Raw genomic sequence first — 18148 nt, 5'->3', positions numbered from 1 at the left:
CGATTTGACCCGAGTGCTAGCAGAAGCAGCTTTTCCTAGAGAGCGATAGGACGTCGAATTTGTAAGGCGTACTACTACTGCAACGCCCCAGTGTGTTTGGTTCATCAACTGCCCAGCACCTAGCTACTGGCATCTTCCGACACTTTGCAGTCTCTAGCCAGCTTTTGCAAATTGCCACTATTCGAGTTGACGGTTTTGGCGAGATGAGATGATGAGAGCGCCCACTGTTAGGTATGTTTCTAAATTCTAGCCACAATACATAGCTGGTCACAGATTAGTAGTGCTCTCCTTGTGCTACTTCAGAAGATGAGTTCACAGCTCGAGGCTGCTAGCAGCTGATTGAGAGCAGCCACTTTCGCCTGTTTATTTTCTTCGCAATACCACCACATGTATCCCTATAAATACCATCCCCAAGGACAATCCCATCATCAGCCCCCCTGCCTGCCAGCTCTCGTATAAATTTGCTGCTTTCATCCACGCCTCCATTTCAACAACAATGCCTATGGCTCCTCCTTCCCGGCAGCAGCTCAGCCATGATAAGATCCATATTGTTGCCGTTCCTTACCCCGCCCAAGGACACATTGTCCCCCTCATGCAGCTTTGCAAGCAGCTGGCCCTAGAGGGATTCACTATCACTTTCGTCAACACTGAACACAACCATGTACGTTTGCTCCAATCCCAGGCCCATTCCAGTGCCCATTTTGCTGACAATCAGGAGCTTGATATTCGTCTAGTAGGCATTCCAGGCGGTTTGCCCCCTGAGTTACATAGCAATCCAGACCACGTGGTGGCCGCTTTCCAAGCTTCTGAAGATTTGTTAGAGCCATTTGAGGAGCTGCTCGAAACGCTAACAAAGAAGGGACCATCAGTGTCCTACATTATCTCTGATGTGATAATGTCCTGGACTCAAGACTCTGCCGATAAATTTGGAATTTCCAGAATTGCGTTCTGGACATCCTCAGCTGCTGTATATTCTGTGGTTATGCATACGTATCGTCTCATATCTCAAGGACAGCCAACGTTTAAAGGTAATGTGGGATGTAGAAACTTTCAAAAGTGCCGCAATAGTGAGTACATGTTTTCTCTAGCTGTGTAATAATGAATGTCTGTGTAGAGGGTGATAAAAACCGAGCAGAAACGGCCAGGCAGCAAGATGCAAGACTACATGTTAAATATTTTCCAAACAGACAAGGAGCCAAGCTTCACAATGCGGACTTTTGAAATTGCTGTCTACTGATGTGCATTTTTCTGGAATGTGCAGCTACAAATGGTTCATTCAACGGCAATAACACAGAGATTGTTTCATGCATCCCCGGCCTACCACCCATGGATTTGAACGACCTCCCAATTATAGTGAGAAGTGAGCCTGCAGACTTCATATATCAGTTTCTTATCCGTCAACTTGAGCCGCTTCAGCGTGCATCGTATATTCTGCTCAACACCTTCTACGAGCTAGAGGATCAATGCATCGAGGCTCTGCCCTTCAAACATGGCGTCCCCGTTTGCGCTGTCGGTCCGGTGTTACCTCCCGCTATTTTGGGCAGCCTATCGGATGAGGATTGCCTTACTGGGGCGAGCATTTTCTCCGAAGACGAGGGATGCTTACAATGGCTGGATAGACAGAAGCCCAAGTCGGTTCTATACATCTCTTTCGGAAGCATTTTTGTGATGAGCGCTTCCCAACTGCTAGAGCTGGCAGAAGGCTTGGAGTCGAGCCAGCAGCCGTTTCTGTGGGTGATGCGTCCCGACTGCGTCGAAGGAGGAGGGAGTGTGTGCAAGCTTCCCGCAGGATTTCTGGATCGAACGAAAGATAAGGGTGCGATAGCTTCATGGGTTCCACAGCTGCAAGTCCTGTCGCATCCTGCAGTGGGAGGCTTTTTGACGCACTGTGGATGGAACTCAACACTGGAAAGCGTGACGTTGGGTGTGCCCATGTTGTGCTGGCCGGATGTGGGAGAGAGGAGGACAAATGGGAGGCTGGTGGTGAGCTTGTGGAGCGTAGGATTGGAGTTCAACAAGGCAAAAGATGGGGTTGTGAAGAGCAAGGAGGTGGAGAGGGCCATCCGAGAGCTAATGCAGGAAGAAGGGGGTGTAGCGATGAGGCAGAGAGCTGCAAAGTTGAGAGAAGCTGCCATAGAAGCCATACATGAGGGAGGCTCATCCTTCAAGATGTGGCAAGGGCTTGTACAAGATATGAAGCACTACAGCAAGAAAGGCATGCTACACTAAGCTTTGCACAGTAAGGAGAGAGAGAGAGAGAGAGAATACTAGTGTAGGAGGTTAGAAGAATAATAATACTAATGGAGAAGGTTAGAAGAAGAGTAATACTAATGGAGGAGTTTAGAAGGAAAAGAAGAAGAAACTCTAAGGTTACTCGAGAAGGTTAGGATATATGGTTAAGATAAGAAAGTCTAAGGTTAAAGGGAGGATCCAGGAAGGAAGGGAGTCAAAGAGAGAAAGGCAGGAGTGAGTCAAAGGAGACACCCCCATGAGTGTGCTCTAACATTTAAGCCTAGCACTTTTAAAATCACCTCTGAGATTCCCTTGTATCCCTTTAATTTGTCTAACTCTTGAATGTTTCTACACAACTTTGAAACCTTGTACTTCTTCACTAACAAAAGCCAATAGCTTGTACGCATATGGCGCTACTAGATAACAAAAAAGTTGAGAAAGCTTTTCCTTACTTTCACTCGTGAAAAAAGGGTTTTCTTCTGGCATTGGGCCTACATAGGAAGAAGAGAGGGGGATCGAAGTTGTACTTTAATATATTTCTACGTACACGATCTCAACTTTACGTGCCTATAGTCCACGTGCTTCCATTCCAGTGTTGCTAAAAGTTGGGACACATAGAACTTGGAATGTACTCATCTAAGGAAGGCTAGGAAGAGAGAGAGAGAGAGAGAGAGAGAGAGAGAGAGAGAGAGAGAGAGAGAGAGAGAGTCCAACAAAGTGCATGTAGACTAGAAAAAGACTCCAATTCATGATTTTTATACAAGGTACCCCAAGCATATGCCCCTTCTAAATGCTTATCCTTCACATACTAAAGTTGGCATGTGAGAATTTATGCTCCCCTAAGGAAATAAAATAATACCATGATGAACACGAGTGATGATTAATTTAACCCAATTTGAGAGAGAGAGAGAGAGAGAGAGAGAGAGAGAGAGAGAGAGAGAGAGAAGGGGGGGGGGGTTCTTTAAGGATCTTAATTTTAAATATATATCTACATACAAAAAAATTCAACACACTATACTTTGTGTACACATGTCCAAGATGCCCTCTTTTGAAATACTTATCTCTTATCTTAATTTTTTGTTAAGGTGGCATGTCCTCCTATAGAAAGACAAATTATGCCCAATGTGGAATTGAATCAATTAGTGTCCCCTACGACCATCTATTTTCATTGTAAAATTATAAAGATTTGGGTTGACTAAAAGTGCCATATAGTAAAAGTAATATGGCATACTATTTCCCATACAAGGGGATTGTGCAACTATCTCTTTTGGTGCTTGAAATTTGCATTTTAATGGGAAATTCATTTCCATGGCTTATACATGATAACAATTTCCAATCAATTTTTCATGCTTATGGTGAATCTTACATTATGTCATCACCATTAAAGGCCACTTAGTGAGCTTACTTTGACGAATTCAATATTCACAATTTTACAAGGATGCTTTGCACATCGTTACTCACATGTTCCCTCTTGAACTAAAGTAATGAAATTATAAGGCTAGCGAGAGGTATTACTATCTAGCACAATCAAAGGATGTTCATGCTAGTCCTTTTGAAAACATTTTCTTATTACTACAATGTAGAATTATTAATGCAATGGTAGGATCTTAATAGTATAAAATTTAAATGCAATGGTAGGATCTTTATGGTTACTTTCATGATGATCACTATAACTTTTAGAATATTCATAAACTCAAGGTGTTACCCATTATTGACGAGGTCAACACTATGTTTGATGTTAGTAATAGAGAAAGGTTTGACATACAGACTCGTTTTATACCTTTAAACCATGTGAAACAACATTAAGTGGTGAAGAAGCCAAATTTTATGTGTCGAATAGATGTGTTTGTACTCATATATAGCACAAGAATGTGTAAGAAGTATATGTTATGAACATGTAGTTACACCGAGAAAGAGATCGGTGAGTCAGTGCGCCTTTACCTTTACAAAGATTAATATAATAAAAATTAATCTCTAATAGTAAGAGAACTAGTGCCATTAAAGTCCTCCATCCTTATGGAATATTTTCTAGACATAAACAAACCCATTTATAGCTTGAGATAGTGTAGACTTATATACCCTAGGATACTTGGATGTAGCTTTATGAGGCTCTCAAGCTTGAGTACATGTGTCTTTGCTTTTAAAAAGTATTAATAGTAAAATGTGACTTTTTAATTCTTATATTGTATCATTCTTTATTTCCATTTTCATGTTCAGCATGAGGGCTAAACTAAATGCTCTAATTATATATTTTTACATTAGATGTGTATCATGGTGACAATTTTATGTTAAAGTTAAACAAACTTGTATTTAATTTATTTTAATCTCGAGTCGAATGCTAAGCTTGATTACTCTCCTTTATCTTTTTTGTGGCATGATTGATTATTCTCCTTTCAAGAATATGACACGATATTTTCAAGGCAATGTTTTGTGTCTAGCTTGTCCTTAGATTTCGTGCATCCCTCTCGGTTAATGAACATTACAATGGAATAGCCTTAGGAGCTATGTGGATATACTAACCCTGTGGACATTCTAGGATTTGTGTTCTATTATATAAGGTCGTGCCCTTGTACTTTTGATTGAGTTTTTCACTTCCTACTATATCTATACTTTTACCCTCTTGTGCCTATATAACTTTCATTTTGTATAAAAAACACTCATGTTCTTGTCTTTCTACCACTCACAAGTCCCATTTTTTAGAAGAGAACCTAGTAGGCTTTTGTTGGCTTGCATGATGATGTGAAGAGCTCTTTTTGATTAGGGTAGGAAGTCGTGAGTCGTGACACTCCTAAACTCAGCCAAACTTTCATTCAAAATCAAGGGGTGCACTAAATAAGGCAAAAGTGAGCATTGGTGAGCTAATGTAACCTTGAAGTCAAAACTTTGGAATCAAAATATTGTCAAAAGATAGTTGTGGACAATCCTCAATCCTCTTTTCCAAAATGCAGTCAAATTTAATTGATAGTAAAAGTAGGGGTGCTAATTGTTTTATTTTAATCCAAGAACTAACTTTACCTCACCTCTAGAATTCTTTTAAAGGTCTATGTGCTCTACATAGTTTTATGGCCTCAATTTTACCCACACACAAATTTTTCCCTAGTTGCTTTGCAAGCTTTGAATACTCAATGTATGGTGCAACCAAGAGACACCAACCAACTAATAGGTTGTAGTTTGATCTATCAACGTCACCACCTCCTAGAAATATTGCAAGGCCATGTGGATCTCACATGCTATTATTGTCCACTCCTATCAAATTAAAGAAGCGAATCTCTCATGTTATGAATCTTCTCCCCTCCTACCTAATTGCGATCCCTTTGTGAGCATGTGCATTTCGCTCAAGCAGTTAGTGTGTGATGTTTTGTGTTCATTATGTGTTGATTGATTTTTGTTAGCTCAGTCCTTCTAGATCCTAATTCCAATATAAATAGGGACTATCTACCTCGTAAGGGATCTCCATCGATCAGGACAACTCATTGGGATCCTTTAGCGACTCATACCCGACCCCAAATCTTTGGCCTACCCAAGAAGTGCACACAATATTAAGGGAGAAACGGGATCTCAAAAGGGGATCAACTTAAGTATTTCATAAATTTAAAGAATTAATGAGGGATTTGAGGTGTACCAATGAGAGTGCTTCTTTTTGTACGGCAATACCATGTTGAAATAAAGGGTTGGCAGTCATGTAGACAGAGGCCCTGTTGGATGTTCCTCTTACAGTGGGAATAACACAGGCCATCCTCCCCCCCGTTAACCCAAGGTTCAGCTTCCTCCCATGAGCACCAAATCAGCCTTGAGCTCATGGGAGTGCATGAACTGTCTCTCTCCCATGTGCACCAGATGAGCCTGAGACTCTCTCTCTCTCTCTCTCTCTCTCTTAAGGCATTAACATTACGTGGGTTTATCGTGAAGTTAGCATGGATTCTTAGGGGTGCAAGTACCCGTTGCAACTGCATGCGGATGGTGATTGCAACCGCACATTCTATACTCATAAAACAAGTATCTCCTGGGATTCTATTCTATGCTATCATCCATGCATTCGAGTATCTGCAGAGATGTATCTCTTTCCATATTCTTGAGTCTCTGTTATTCTACATCGCATGAGTAATTGTTCCGCGTATCTCATAGCGCCTTCCACTTAGGGTGTTACACATTGGCGACCACAATTTTAGATTTTTTCATATGCGGGCTGGTTGCGTATCACCATGCAATCCCATTCGTGTGCGCATTGTTGGGCATCACAAAATTTGAATCTATCGTGACCTACGGTCTTTGTAACAGAGCTGCAAGCGAGCATCAGCTGCAAGCAATCGTAGATCCACGAAGTGCAAATGGAGCTGTTCTCTATCAAGACAAAACTGCAAGACGCTCCGTTTGGTGGCTTGTGCCTCGCCAACGCACTGGTTTGGTAGATCTGGCACTTGCAAACAGAGATTCAGTGTATGTCCCCGACCAAATAGCTCCCAAATAATGGAAGTAACCAGTAGCATGCATGTGAACACAGTTGCAAGGACCTCGGAAAACCCTAGTTCCGACAACAAGGCTGCCTCAGTGGCCTAGGCGATCCATTTCAGCTAGTGGAGATCCCCTAGAGCAAGGAGATGTTTTGAATCGTCAGAATCAAAGGAAAAGTCAGATGTGATCTAGAGCATGGTGATGCCTAGTGGGAGCCAGAGCACCCCACAGGAAGCGACAAGGTCAATCTGCCAAGCAGACGATGACGTTTGCATTCAGTGCCTGCTTTATGTCCTATTTCGGGCGGTCGGAGAGTGTTGAGTGCACCATCCTCACCGATTGTGGGGCAAGCAAGGTCAGTAGTGAGAGGTCTACTCACAACTCTGCAATCTCCGATAGTAGGAGGCGGACCGGTTCCAGTTGTTCTGGTTGTTTTGATCATTGTGGTTCCCATGGCGATGAATGTCAAGTACACTAAATTTTTGGAGAAAGCCAAAGATGATTTGGATGCACATGTTCGACAGCTCGATAAGATCTATGCACTCAATATCCCAAGTGTTGTGGATGTTATGGAAAAGGAAGTGGTGTTTGAGTCCACTCTCGAGGGGAAGGAATCAAGATGGTTGTTGGTATACCCTGCAGATCAATTCACAACCTACGATGTTATCAAGGTCGCATTCCTAAGGTAGTTTCGCAAAGAGAAGATGATTTCGCAAACTTAAAGGGATTGTGGATCTTGGCGTAGGGCGATCAAGATGTCGAAGATTATGTGGCTAATTCCATCAACTTCTACAACGCATTCCTCAAACCAAGCAACCTTCCATGGAAGTGCTCAATGAGTACTTTATTGCCAGACTGGCCAAGGATGTGCAAATGGTGGTAGCAACCATGGACAAAGTAACAATGCCCCTGAATGATGTGGTCATGCAGGTGATCTACACGGGGGAGGTATTTCAAGGGTAGACAGCTAATCATCACAAGGTGTCCAAAGGGAAAAGTAAATGCAAAAAGAGATCATCAAGAAAAAAACATAAAGCCAGCAATGACGAGTTTGACGATGAGAGTTTGGACACGAGTTTCTCAAAAGAAAGCAGTGAGAAGTCAGAAGCCGAAGAAGAGAAGCAACCCAAGAAGACTTCTAAAGGAGGCAAAGTGCAAGAAGCGGTGGACTAGGTCAAGGAGAAAAATCCACCAGAAGAGGTGTTAGAGTCACAAACCAGTGGCTGAGAGTTCATAAATTTGCAGAATTATCATGTTTGAGGCAGCACAGGGGCCACTGCGGGTAGGGGATGGATCCTAGTAAACCTAGATTGAAACCCATGGTTAATGGGAGACCCATTTGCAATCGAGGATATCAATGGTTAACTGGACTAACTCTGAAGGTCATTCTGAAACTAGCACCAACCCACGTCAGATGTGATAGAGAAGCTGGTGATGGCAGTCGCATGATCTGATGATTTGAATGAGCCAATCCATATTTCTCTTAGGCGATATGCTGAAATTGGTGTCGCAATTTCACAAAAATCTCATCCAATCCTTGATAGGTGAAGCTACAGTGCCGGAGGAGGACGTTTTCTTTTCACAATAGCTGATCGACAGAGGGTCCAACATCAACATCGTGACCTTTAAGATTTGTGAGGACATTGGCTAGACCGAATAGGAACCAAAACTATTCCTAGTGTGGATGGTGGATCAGTGGTGAGCTAGGCCACTTGGAATCCTTAAAGCCGTGGTGATGGAGGTTGCGAGGATCTTCTTTATTGTCTCATTCGTGGTACTCAACATGGAGGCACCCAGTTCAGAATATAGTTTCTTATTGAGTCGACCTTGGCTGCGGCAAGCGAGAGTTAAGCATAACTAGGAGCTTAACACCTTGTCATTGAGGAGAGTTAAGAAACAAGTCAACGGTTCGATGGGAGTGGCATGCTGGAAGGAGAAGTATGGCCAGTATTGCTGAAAATAGTCAACGTGGCGGACAACCTGAATGACGATGAGACTATGTTCTAAGAAGTTTAATAAAGCCAAGTGATGTCATTGAAGTGTTGAAGGAACCTAGACAAAAAGGGCTACATGAACAAGTTGCTAGAGAGGTAATGAAGGACTTCAAGGGCCTCGTGCAAGCAAAGGAGGTGCTTGGAGCTTGTGATGTTGTTGCTATAAAAATCTGAAGCTTACAACTCTGTTTTTACAATTTTCAAGTCTTCTATGGAGGAAAAGTTTAAGATATCTACAATGCCATTGCCAACACCATGGTCTATAAGGCTTGCACATCAAGAAACAAACCAATGCGCTAGAGAAAAGCTTCGAGGATACCATTGTGTGAGTGACACAATGACTTGGAAGAGTAAAAAGAAATCTGGCATCCAAACGTATGTTTTCAATAATGTTTACATGGATGTAGAGAATTTGCAGAGGGCCATGGTCGAATTCTATGGGATGAGAGAAGAAGGTAAGAGAAATTTCCTCTTCGCATTCAACTTTACTTCTTCTCATTTCTATATCCTTACTGTATTTATCTTTCATTGTAAAGATGGCAAGCTAGTATTTGTTATAAAAATGGATGAAGCTCAGTTGGTAAAGAGCACAAGCTAGAGAGGGTGAGCATTTGTATTATGAACGACGCCTTGCATTTTGCTCAAGGGGATGAGGAAGTTTAGGGTTTCTCAGTCCAATCTGAGAAGGAATACTCAAGGAATGGAGAAATCACACTACAGAGCAAAGGCAACCTACTTCAAGAATACAAGGCATGGGGGTGGTATCGTGCAAAGCAATGCACTACACGAAATGTTCGACTGGTTTTATTGATGTCTAGAGGCCAGGACTCTCAAGCGCGAGAAGGTAGAGGTCTCAAGTCTTGCAAAAGTGGTTCAACATCTCAAGAAGACAAGGAGATGTGCTGCTTGGAAATCCTCAAGGGGTTGCACTTTGGTTGCAACATAGAGTCAGACAGGGGAGGCGTTGGGTCCTAAGAGAAGCCCAAATGTAAAATGTTTGATGAATAAAGTTAACACTATTTTGAGTCAATTATAGATTTCAAAATTCACAAATTTGTTTGGAAATTGCAGAGTTTCATGTGCGACATGGCAGGGTGGAGGGGTGGGTGGGTTGGGAGGGAGAGTGGTGAAGATTAACCATTACCGAACTGGCAACAAAAGACAAGGGGAGGGAGGGGGTGCACTCAAAAAACCCTAATTTAAAAGGGCCTATAAATAAAAACCCTAAAGTGCTTTAAAAAAGACTATATAAAGCACTTAAAAACCCTAAAATCCCTCATTTCTATGGCACTCGGCGAGTTAAACAAATTGCTAGACCCACTGGACGCCATTTAGAAACTATCCGCTCTCCTTCTCACAACTCCATGGCCTCCAAACACACTGTGAGCCCCTGTGGCCAACAGGGCAATGATCAGCAGGAATCTAAAGGTGTTTCTCATCATCAGGATTCCCAGCAACGCGAGTCCCCACCATCCGACTCTCATAGGGGATCCCAAGGATCTCAACACGATGAGGGATCCCAGCACAATGAAGGATCCAAGCACGATCAGGGGTCCTCTCAGTCCTTCCACACAACTAACCGTGGAGGCATAGAGGTCTCCCAAGAGGGACAAAATAGTCCAATCAATCGTGATCAACTGCCCCTCCCTCCTCTGTGGGGTCCTGGAGCATCTAGACCAACAAGGGGAGGAAGAAAGGCAAAGCGAGGAGATGAAGAGATTAAAGGGGCCACAACAAGAGGAAGCATTCGGCGGGCTTGCAGATATAATGAACCTTGGCCCCAATCCTCCAACCCAACAGACTGCACAGAAGAGCACCATCAACCCTCTATGCCTCGAGATTGTCACATATGAGGAGCCTCTAGTACTTGTTGAGTGAGAGGCTCAACCTGCTGACTCACAGCCTTAGCAAAATGGAAAGGGAACAAGGACAAAGCAGACCCCTAGGCGCGAGAGGCCACCTCGACAAACCCACCAGACTCCACCTCTTCCACAGTTAAGGTGTAGATATCTGTAGCTTCCTCTTCTTCCTCCTCGAGCATTCCTTCTGGCACCTCATGGAGATCGTCCTTTTGTAAGCCTTGGAATAATTGTGCCACAAATGCAGGTACCAAATTTAGTAACTGATCCAATGTAATTTGGACTTTGGAGTTCAATAATTCTTTGAAGAAGGCATCCGATGGACTATCATTTGTTGACTTGTGGGCAACGTCCTTTTTCAAGTTTACACTATTGTCATGCATGTGAGGTATATCCCATGTGAAAATTTTTACTGGGTGTCGGCTATGCCTGCTCTCGGCCTTTTGATTACTCTCCAACTTCTATCCAAGTAGAGTCGATCTCTGTGCCTTTGGGGCATCCATTTGATGTGGCTGACTATGCTTTTGTTGTTCCTCACGATCTAGATGTCTTGCTATGTCTATTTGTCATGTTAATTGTGAAGCTCTAGCATCTTTTGCATGGACAATCTCCTTGATAATTTTCGATAATAATGTTGGAAGCTTGAAGTTGGATAACTGTGTTGTTGGACTCGGTTGTTGGACTCATATCCACTTTTAATTTTCCCATTTTGTGTATTTGAGCTTCCTTGGTTGCATTGATTTGCAAGATTTGCTCTAGGGATTTCTTTCTAATCTTTTGTTGTTCAATCCAATCAAATTAGCTTAATTGCACTCTTAGGAGATTCCCCCAAACCTCAGAGTGGTTGTTTACATTTGGACCTCATTACTACCATTGCATCCACTTCCTTTTGAGCTGCAAGCACGTCCTCCTTGTGCATTATGTGCCTCCGTGTTCCACTTCCAAAAATAATTGGCTTCCTTTGTTTGTATGGACTATTTTGATAGTCGAAATATGCTTTTACTGCATTGGCTCTGTCAATTCATCAATGTGAGTGAGAAACACCATGTTAACTCCTGGTGGTGGTTGGGGTGGGGGATTTGGATTTCCTCTTGCATTGTAGTGCACAATTGGAATGCCCCTCTCCTCCTTATGCTTACACCATAATTCACACTGCAGACCTTGTCTATGGCCATCCACACCACAGTAAGTACATGCTTGATTCATGGTGGGTCTTTGTTGAGCTCTCCAATTCTAGTTGTTTTGTCTTCTTGGTGCAATGTTGTTGAATCTTTGCTATATTGGTCCTCCCACTCCAATTTGATTGACTTCTGGTGGTGGGGTGACATTGTTTGCTGCTTGAATGTGAGAGGGTACCCTCCCTCTAAAGTTTGGTTTGTACCAATACTTTTATTTGTCATGATTATCTTTGCCAGAGTACTCACACAATATCATGTCCTTGTTGGGTGGCAACCTAAGATTCTGTAATTGTTCCTTGATCATTTGTTCTAATCTAGAGTCTCCGTTTGACCTCTCCTCATCTTTCTTTTTGTTCTTTGCCTTATCCTTGGCCTTTTTCTTCTTGTCTTTCTTCCTCTTTTTGCTTTTGTTAGACTCTTCCTCTTCAAATTCTTCATCAGAGCTGTCTGACTCTGAGTCATCACTATCCTCATCCTCTAAATTGGAATCAATTTTGGTGTCTGAATCTCTATCAGAGTCATGGTCTTTTTTCTTCTTCCCTTTCTTTGAGTTTTTGTGATACCCACATCTCCTCTCATCTCTTTTGGCTACATCCACAAAGTTGTTGAAGTCATTTGCTCCTACCAACTGGTCTCTTCTTGCCACTGCAATTTGTAATTGTCTGTTCAATCCTTTGCAGAGGTAATCACCAAGTTGCTCTTCAGGAGGCCTTTGTGGGCCAGCTAGCCTCTGGTTCAAAATTTTGAACTTTTGTGCATAGTCTTCCACTAATAGGTCTTTCTGCTTCATATTCTGAAGCTTCTTAAGCAGTGCCTCTGGAGTCTTTTCTTTTCTGAATCTATTTAGGAATGAATCTTTTAAAGCATCGTAATCTAGAAAGCTAGCAAGGCCACAAAGGTAGCTACGAATTGTTCTTTCTTCACACTGCATCAGGTAGCACTCCAAAGCCGCTAGCAATCCAACGGGTCTCGAATTGTCTGACATGGCTGTCTAGATCCTATTCTTTCTTTCCATCGGATTTTGCTGCTTTGACTAATGGGTTATGCATCTTGGCAGGTTGTGAAATTGGCACTCTTCTCCAGTGGTTGGCATGGCAAGGGATTGAAGTTGAGTTGTCTTTGAGCAGTAATAGATATGTTGGCAGCTAGATGCGTTCAAATGTAGTTTGAAGAAAAGTTTCAGCCAGTGTTGAAACATTCAACACTCCGAGCTCATTTGTTGCTTCTTGTATTTCTGAGCTGTGACGTGAGTCTATTGTTGAACTTTCTCCACTTGGTAGGTAGTCAGGATCCTCGAAGATGCTATCAACGTCGGTTTCCATCTCACTTCTAGCTTTAGCTCATGCTCTATTTCCAGTGAAGTTGTTCACATCCACAGAGTACAATCGCCAATTGCAGGGTAATTAACATCTACAGAGCGAATGCAGGGTAATCAGTGAGTAAAGGTGACCAAGCTACATGATCTACTTCAATAGACAAGCTCAAGGAGTTTGACCCCCAAATACCCCAAGGCCAATGATTACAAGCAATGTGCACATGGAGGGAGTATAGCCCAAACTCAGAGAGTTTGATCCCCAAATATTTTGAAGCAAAGGATTCCAGGAAACGTGCAGGGTTGCCGTGGAGTATCTCACGGAATTTAAGCCTCACCACTCCAGGTTTTGAGCCGCGTTCATAAGGTTCGAGCCCCAAATGGTTTAAGGCATGAGGGCGCTCAGGGAGTTTGAGCCCCAAATCACCTAAGCCTAGGAGGTGCGAGGCTAACAAAAGCGCTATTTGGAAACTGGTTAGGACCACCTCCTAACTACAGGATTGTCCCAAGCGCTTTAATATGGTTAACACAAGTGCTATTTCCGCCAGTAGGGAGAGATGGAAAGAATAGTAATATGCCTTGGCACCCTACGGGCCCAAGAGCCTTTGGTTGTAAAGAGAAGGAGAGTGTTAAAAAGGAAAAGGGTTGGCCCTCCCTTCAAAAGGTGACTTGTATAAAAGGCCAAAGTGTTGACTTTGGTCTTCATTGTTGTTTGCACAAGTTTGAATACAAGCTCTCTCTTCTCTTCCAGGAGAGTGTTTTGGGTATTCTCTTATTTCCATTGTAGTGCCCTTGTGTCTGCCACTCCATCCCTCTTCACTCTCCTCTTCTCTTCTTTTTCCTCATCCCTTCTCCCTCTCCTTCCTTTCTTCCCCCTCCTCTACCCTCTTCCTCTTCCTCCTTTTTTGCATGGAGACACATTGCAACAATCCGGAGGCCGCTCGAGTGACACTTGCAAATGACTCGTACTATGCATTGCTCCCACAAGGAGTAGATAGGAGTGGAGGCTCCATCGGCATATCTTCAACATCCCCATGACACGTGAGTCACCGCCGAGACCCACTATATTTTTGGCATCGCTGTCAGGGATAAAAGGTATGCTTTTTGCATTTGCACTTGTTTCTCTTTGATATCTACCCATTGCACAAGTCTTCAAGCTTAACTTGGAGCTTGTTAGTGGAGTTGTAGGAGAAAAGAGAGGGAGGAAGTGAGAGTGAGGACGGAAAACTGTTTTTTTTTTTTTGGAAAGCCATTTGGGAGCATTTGAAGCTTGTCTTTGATGCTTTTTAGTTTTTCAAGTTCATAGAAACTTAGTGGGTGTGATTGCTAAGGAGTGTGTGAGGTCCAAACACCTAAAAAAGCAATAAAAATGAGGATTCTTGCCAAATCTTGAAGTTGTTTTGTGTCTTAGAACTCACCCTTCATGAAATTTTGCATTTTGGCTTCCAAAAAGTGTTTTTTCTTCAAGTTTTTTTCATTGAGTAGGTAGATTAGGTAGTTTAGCATCCCCCCATCACAAAAAAACATGAACAAAAACTTCCAAATCTTCAGGAATCATAAAAAATCAGTCAATGACACTGTGTTTTCCTATCCCACGGAGTCGGCGCCATAGAGCTATCCCGCCGATCAGTGCGCTAGCCGTATCCCACCGATCAAACCACGTTGACCCGTTGCCATAGAGCTATCCCGCCGACCTAACTTTTGACCACAGCCTAACCCACCACCCTGATTTAATGCATGTCAGAGTTACTATCCCACCGATCTGATAGCCGTTGACCCGTGGCTTTCGGGCTATCCCGCCGAACGTTGCTATCCTGCTACTCCGTCGTCGGTGCGGTGAACTCACCCCCACGCCTGTGGCCATAGTCGTATCCCTCCACTTGTCGCTATCTTTATCATGTCGCTCGTCGCTCTTTTTTATTGCACCGCTCATCATGATATGCTTATTTCGTCGATCATTGCCATTTCGATCCCCATGCCCATCGCGATAACTATACTGCCAATTGGCATGTTGGTAAGATCCCACTGATTCCCTATCCCACCGCTCACTGTCTTAACCGTATACCTACACCCGCAGGGATAGCACGTGCGGCTATTCTCACCAACCATGTGGCAAGATCTATCCCGTCGATCGTCGCGATACATCTATCCTATCGCCCATGATCACTCTTACTCCACCGCCGTCGCTATATGCCTACGTCATCGCCCACTGCTAAACCTATATCCCACTGCCCATTGCGATACTGGATCCCTCCAGCAGTCACTATGGAACTATCCCGTCGACCGTCGCGATACCTCTGGGATAGCCAAAGAATTAAAAAAAATTCTAGAACCTCAGTTCAGCCTAAGTGTCCTCAGTGAGAGGCATCCCACATGCACTTGAGGTATGAAAGGATTTTGCAAAAGGATCCCGTGCCCAAAGGAAGTGCTTCGAGCTATGCTCAACCTACCCTTCATCCTAGCTGGGAATCGGAAAGCTCGATCCTGAGCCTCCACTCATTAGTAGATCCCTGACCAGAAACTCTATCTAGTTCTAACGAAACAAAGAGTCTGGAAGAAATAATGCAAGACCCCTCTGGTCCAAGGGCATTGAAAGCTCCATTCACAAGTGTAGCCTCTCCCAACTCTCCTGTACCTTCGGTTGCATCCAGGTTTTGAGGTACGTTCTCCAACATGTTCGGCCGCTTAGGCCGCATAGAGTCGGCAGACATGGAGAACCCCTTAGTCGGCAGACATGGAGAACCCCTTAGTCGGCATGTCCGTAAGGAGGGAAGGCCAGCAGCCAGCTCTCGAGCCATAGACCAGGATGGAAACCACCTTTGCCGATCCAGGACCCTCCGCCTATGCCAGACCTTCCAAGTGGGAAAACATGCATGATGAAGATCCATGGATGAGGGAATTCCAAAGGCAAAACCCCAACTGAGGGGATACTAGGAACTTCCAAGGTGGAGTACCTTATGAACCTCTAACATCCCCAGTGCCACCAACCTTCGTCAACTATGGGGCACCACAGTTTCCACCCTACCACCTGCTGCATGGAACTAGCGTTCCCATGCCCCAGGACCCACCTCCTCCGGGGGTCCGTCCTTTCCCGTCTATATCAATTGCACCAATGAATGCAAGCCTTAGTACCTCCGTTCCAATGTCGGTACCAACAACTACGTGGGGACCACTGCCTGGGCTAGGCTTAAGGCCAGCCCTGCACCTTGTCAAGCCCAGAACAACACCTCCGCTAGCCACTCAAACGGTGTTGACTGATGAGGCAATGCATATCTTGGTGAATGCCCTAGGAAGGGGGACAATACCACCTCCACCCGCCCCAATGTTTCCTGTAGGGATTGCAAATCCCGCGAGAAGCTATCCCATAGCCATCTCCAAGCTAATGACCAAGTTCCTAGAAGAAGGAGACCCGGTCTCCCACGTGGAGCAGTTTGAATAGATTTGTGAAGCCTTTAGTGCTCCTGGAGACCTAGAGATGGCCAATGCATTTGGCCTCAACTTGGATGGCAAAGCAAGACAATGGTATAGGGCTCTCACCCCAGAAGGAAAGATAAACTAGGAGACATTGAGAAAGGCCTTTATTGTGGGGTTCACCCCAGCAGTCATAAATGGAGCCCAATCAGCCAATCGTATGGTGTAAAACAGAACGATAAGAAATCCTTGAGGGATATCATTCCCAGAATCAAGCACCTCAACGCCCACTATGAACCATACAAGCAGATGAGTGACAAACGACTGTTGCCTCGCTTCCTTATCGGATTGGCAAACCTGAAGGTGGATGACCACCTCATGGTGATGTACCCTACCTCCTTTGATCTATGCAGCAAGGTGGCCATGCTCCATTGGTTAGGTCTTTGAGTGTAGGATCAATCAAGAAGAAGACTAACGAACCCAAAAGCTTGGATATGAGTGAGCTAGCCTCCAATCTATTGGATTAGCTAGGCCAGCAGTGGAGGATAGGAACCTCCAAGGTCCCCATAGAGCAAGTGAATGCCCCTATCGAGGTACTTCAAACCCTTCAATGTCTTGTTTCAAATGCCAGGGCCCACACTTCTTGAAGGACTGTCCCATACAGGGATCGTACCCCCACCGCCCCAACCACGACAACCCTACCTCCTTATGTGTGGGATGTGGAATCAAGCATCTATTCCAGGACTGTCCCACGAGGAGACCAACCACCCCAATCATCATGCCAAAGAGCACCAGCCTCAATCTGCTTAGCATCGAACAGGGCCATGTGGCCGTAGTCCCACTACAAGTCATTACGAGGATGCAAGCCAAGGCATTAGGCAAAACAATGAGAAAGCTCAAAAGGAATGGTAAGGGATCCCTATTGCCCCACCCCAAGATTCCCCCACATCCTTTTACCCGATCCAAGAAGTCCATTCGAGTAGGTGACAGCTTTGACAGGGGTTCTGATGAGGAGATAGCTACTCTTGCCACCTCCTCTACTTCCGAATAGTCTTCCACCCAAGGTGACCCTAAGGTGCCCCTGATTCCAAAGGTGAACAAACCAGTGCAAGCCCAAGGCCTAGCACCCTCCTCGCACCCTCACCCTCCTATAAGGAGACCTATCCCCATCGACTAAAGGCCAGTAGGGGGTCAGATACGATTCATCCAGCCCACCTAATGGGCCACCGAGGAGTGAAATCGCTCAAGGTGTCGGAAAGGGTGGAGAAAGAGGAACACCTCAGGTTTGAGTAGTCCGAAGCCCCGGATCTACTAATTAGAAGATGTTCTAAGAAGACCTAGTGTTGCATAACCTCCAGGAGGAAGGAGACCTATACGGCTTCAAGGACATGTTTTCCATGGAGGAAGAAGCTTCACCAGAGCCCTGCGACAGTGCCGGGTTGGCTACTTTCCTATTGACAAAGGTGAAAATGCCAATTGCTTCCCTGCTAAGAGGAAATCCCATCCTATGGCATGATCTGTCCAATTGGATGAACATACCATTTTTACCTCCAACCCCTGCTAGCCCTAAGCCCAACCAATCGACGCTAGAAAAGGGGTAGAACCTACTTAAGGTTCCCATCAACAAGCTAGGCCAGTACTTTGAGGGTGATGATACAAACGCCTCTATCCCCATAGTATATCAAAATCAAAAGGTGGAAGCCATCCTGG

General features: G+C 44.3%; 1 protein-coding gene across 1 annotated transcript; it reads left to right on the top strand.

The window, feature by feature from the left end:
• Positions 1 to 454: 454 nt before the first annotated feature.
• On the top strand, positions 455 to 2720 carry LOC147880584 (7-deoxyloganetin glucosyltransferase-like). The gene is made up of 2 exons (XM_087370785.1): positions 455 to 1028; positions 1262 to 2720. The coding sequence occupies exons 1-2, from the start codon at positions 497 to 499 to the stop codon at positions 2227 to 2229; spliced, it is 1500 nt and encodes a 499-aa protein (XP_087226911.1). The 5' UTR covers positions 455 to 496; the 3' UTR covers positions 2230 to 2720.
• The last annotated feature ends 15428 nt before the right edge of the window (positions 2721 to 18148 follow it).

The sequence above is a fragment of the Dipteris shenzhenensis genome, chromosome 32 (genome assembly GCF_047967505.1).
Source record: "Dipteris shenzhenensis isolate YYH24624 ecotype China chromosome 32, Dip_SZ_1.0, whole genome shotgun sequence".
Lineage (NCBI taxonomy): Eukaryota > Viridiplantae > Streptophyta > Polypodiopsida > Gleicheniales > Dipteridaceae > Dipteris > Dipteris shenzhenensis.
The sequence above is the reverse complement of the archived record's forward strand: the minus strand, read 5'-3'. Positions and strand labels throughout refer to the sequence as shown.

What these genes read in the sequence shown, in the direction of transcription:
- LOC147880584 (XM_087370785.1), top strand. Translation starts at nt 497, where the DNA reads ATGCCTATGGCTCCTCCTTCCCGGCAGCAGCTCAGCCATGATAAGATC. An exon ending in AGGACAGCCAACGTTTAAAG is followed by an intron (nt 1,029 to 1,261) that starts GTAATGTGGGAT and finishes TGGAATGTGCAG; the next exon opens with CTACAAATGGTTCATTCAAC.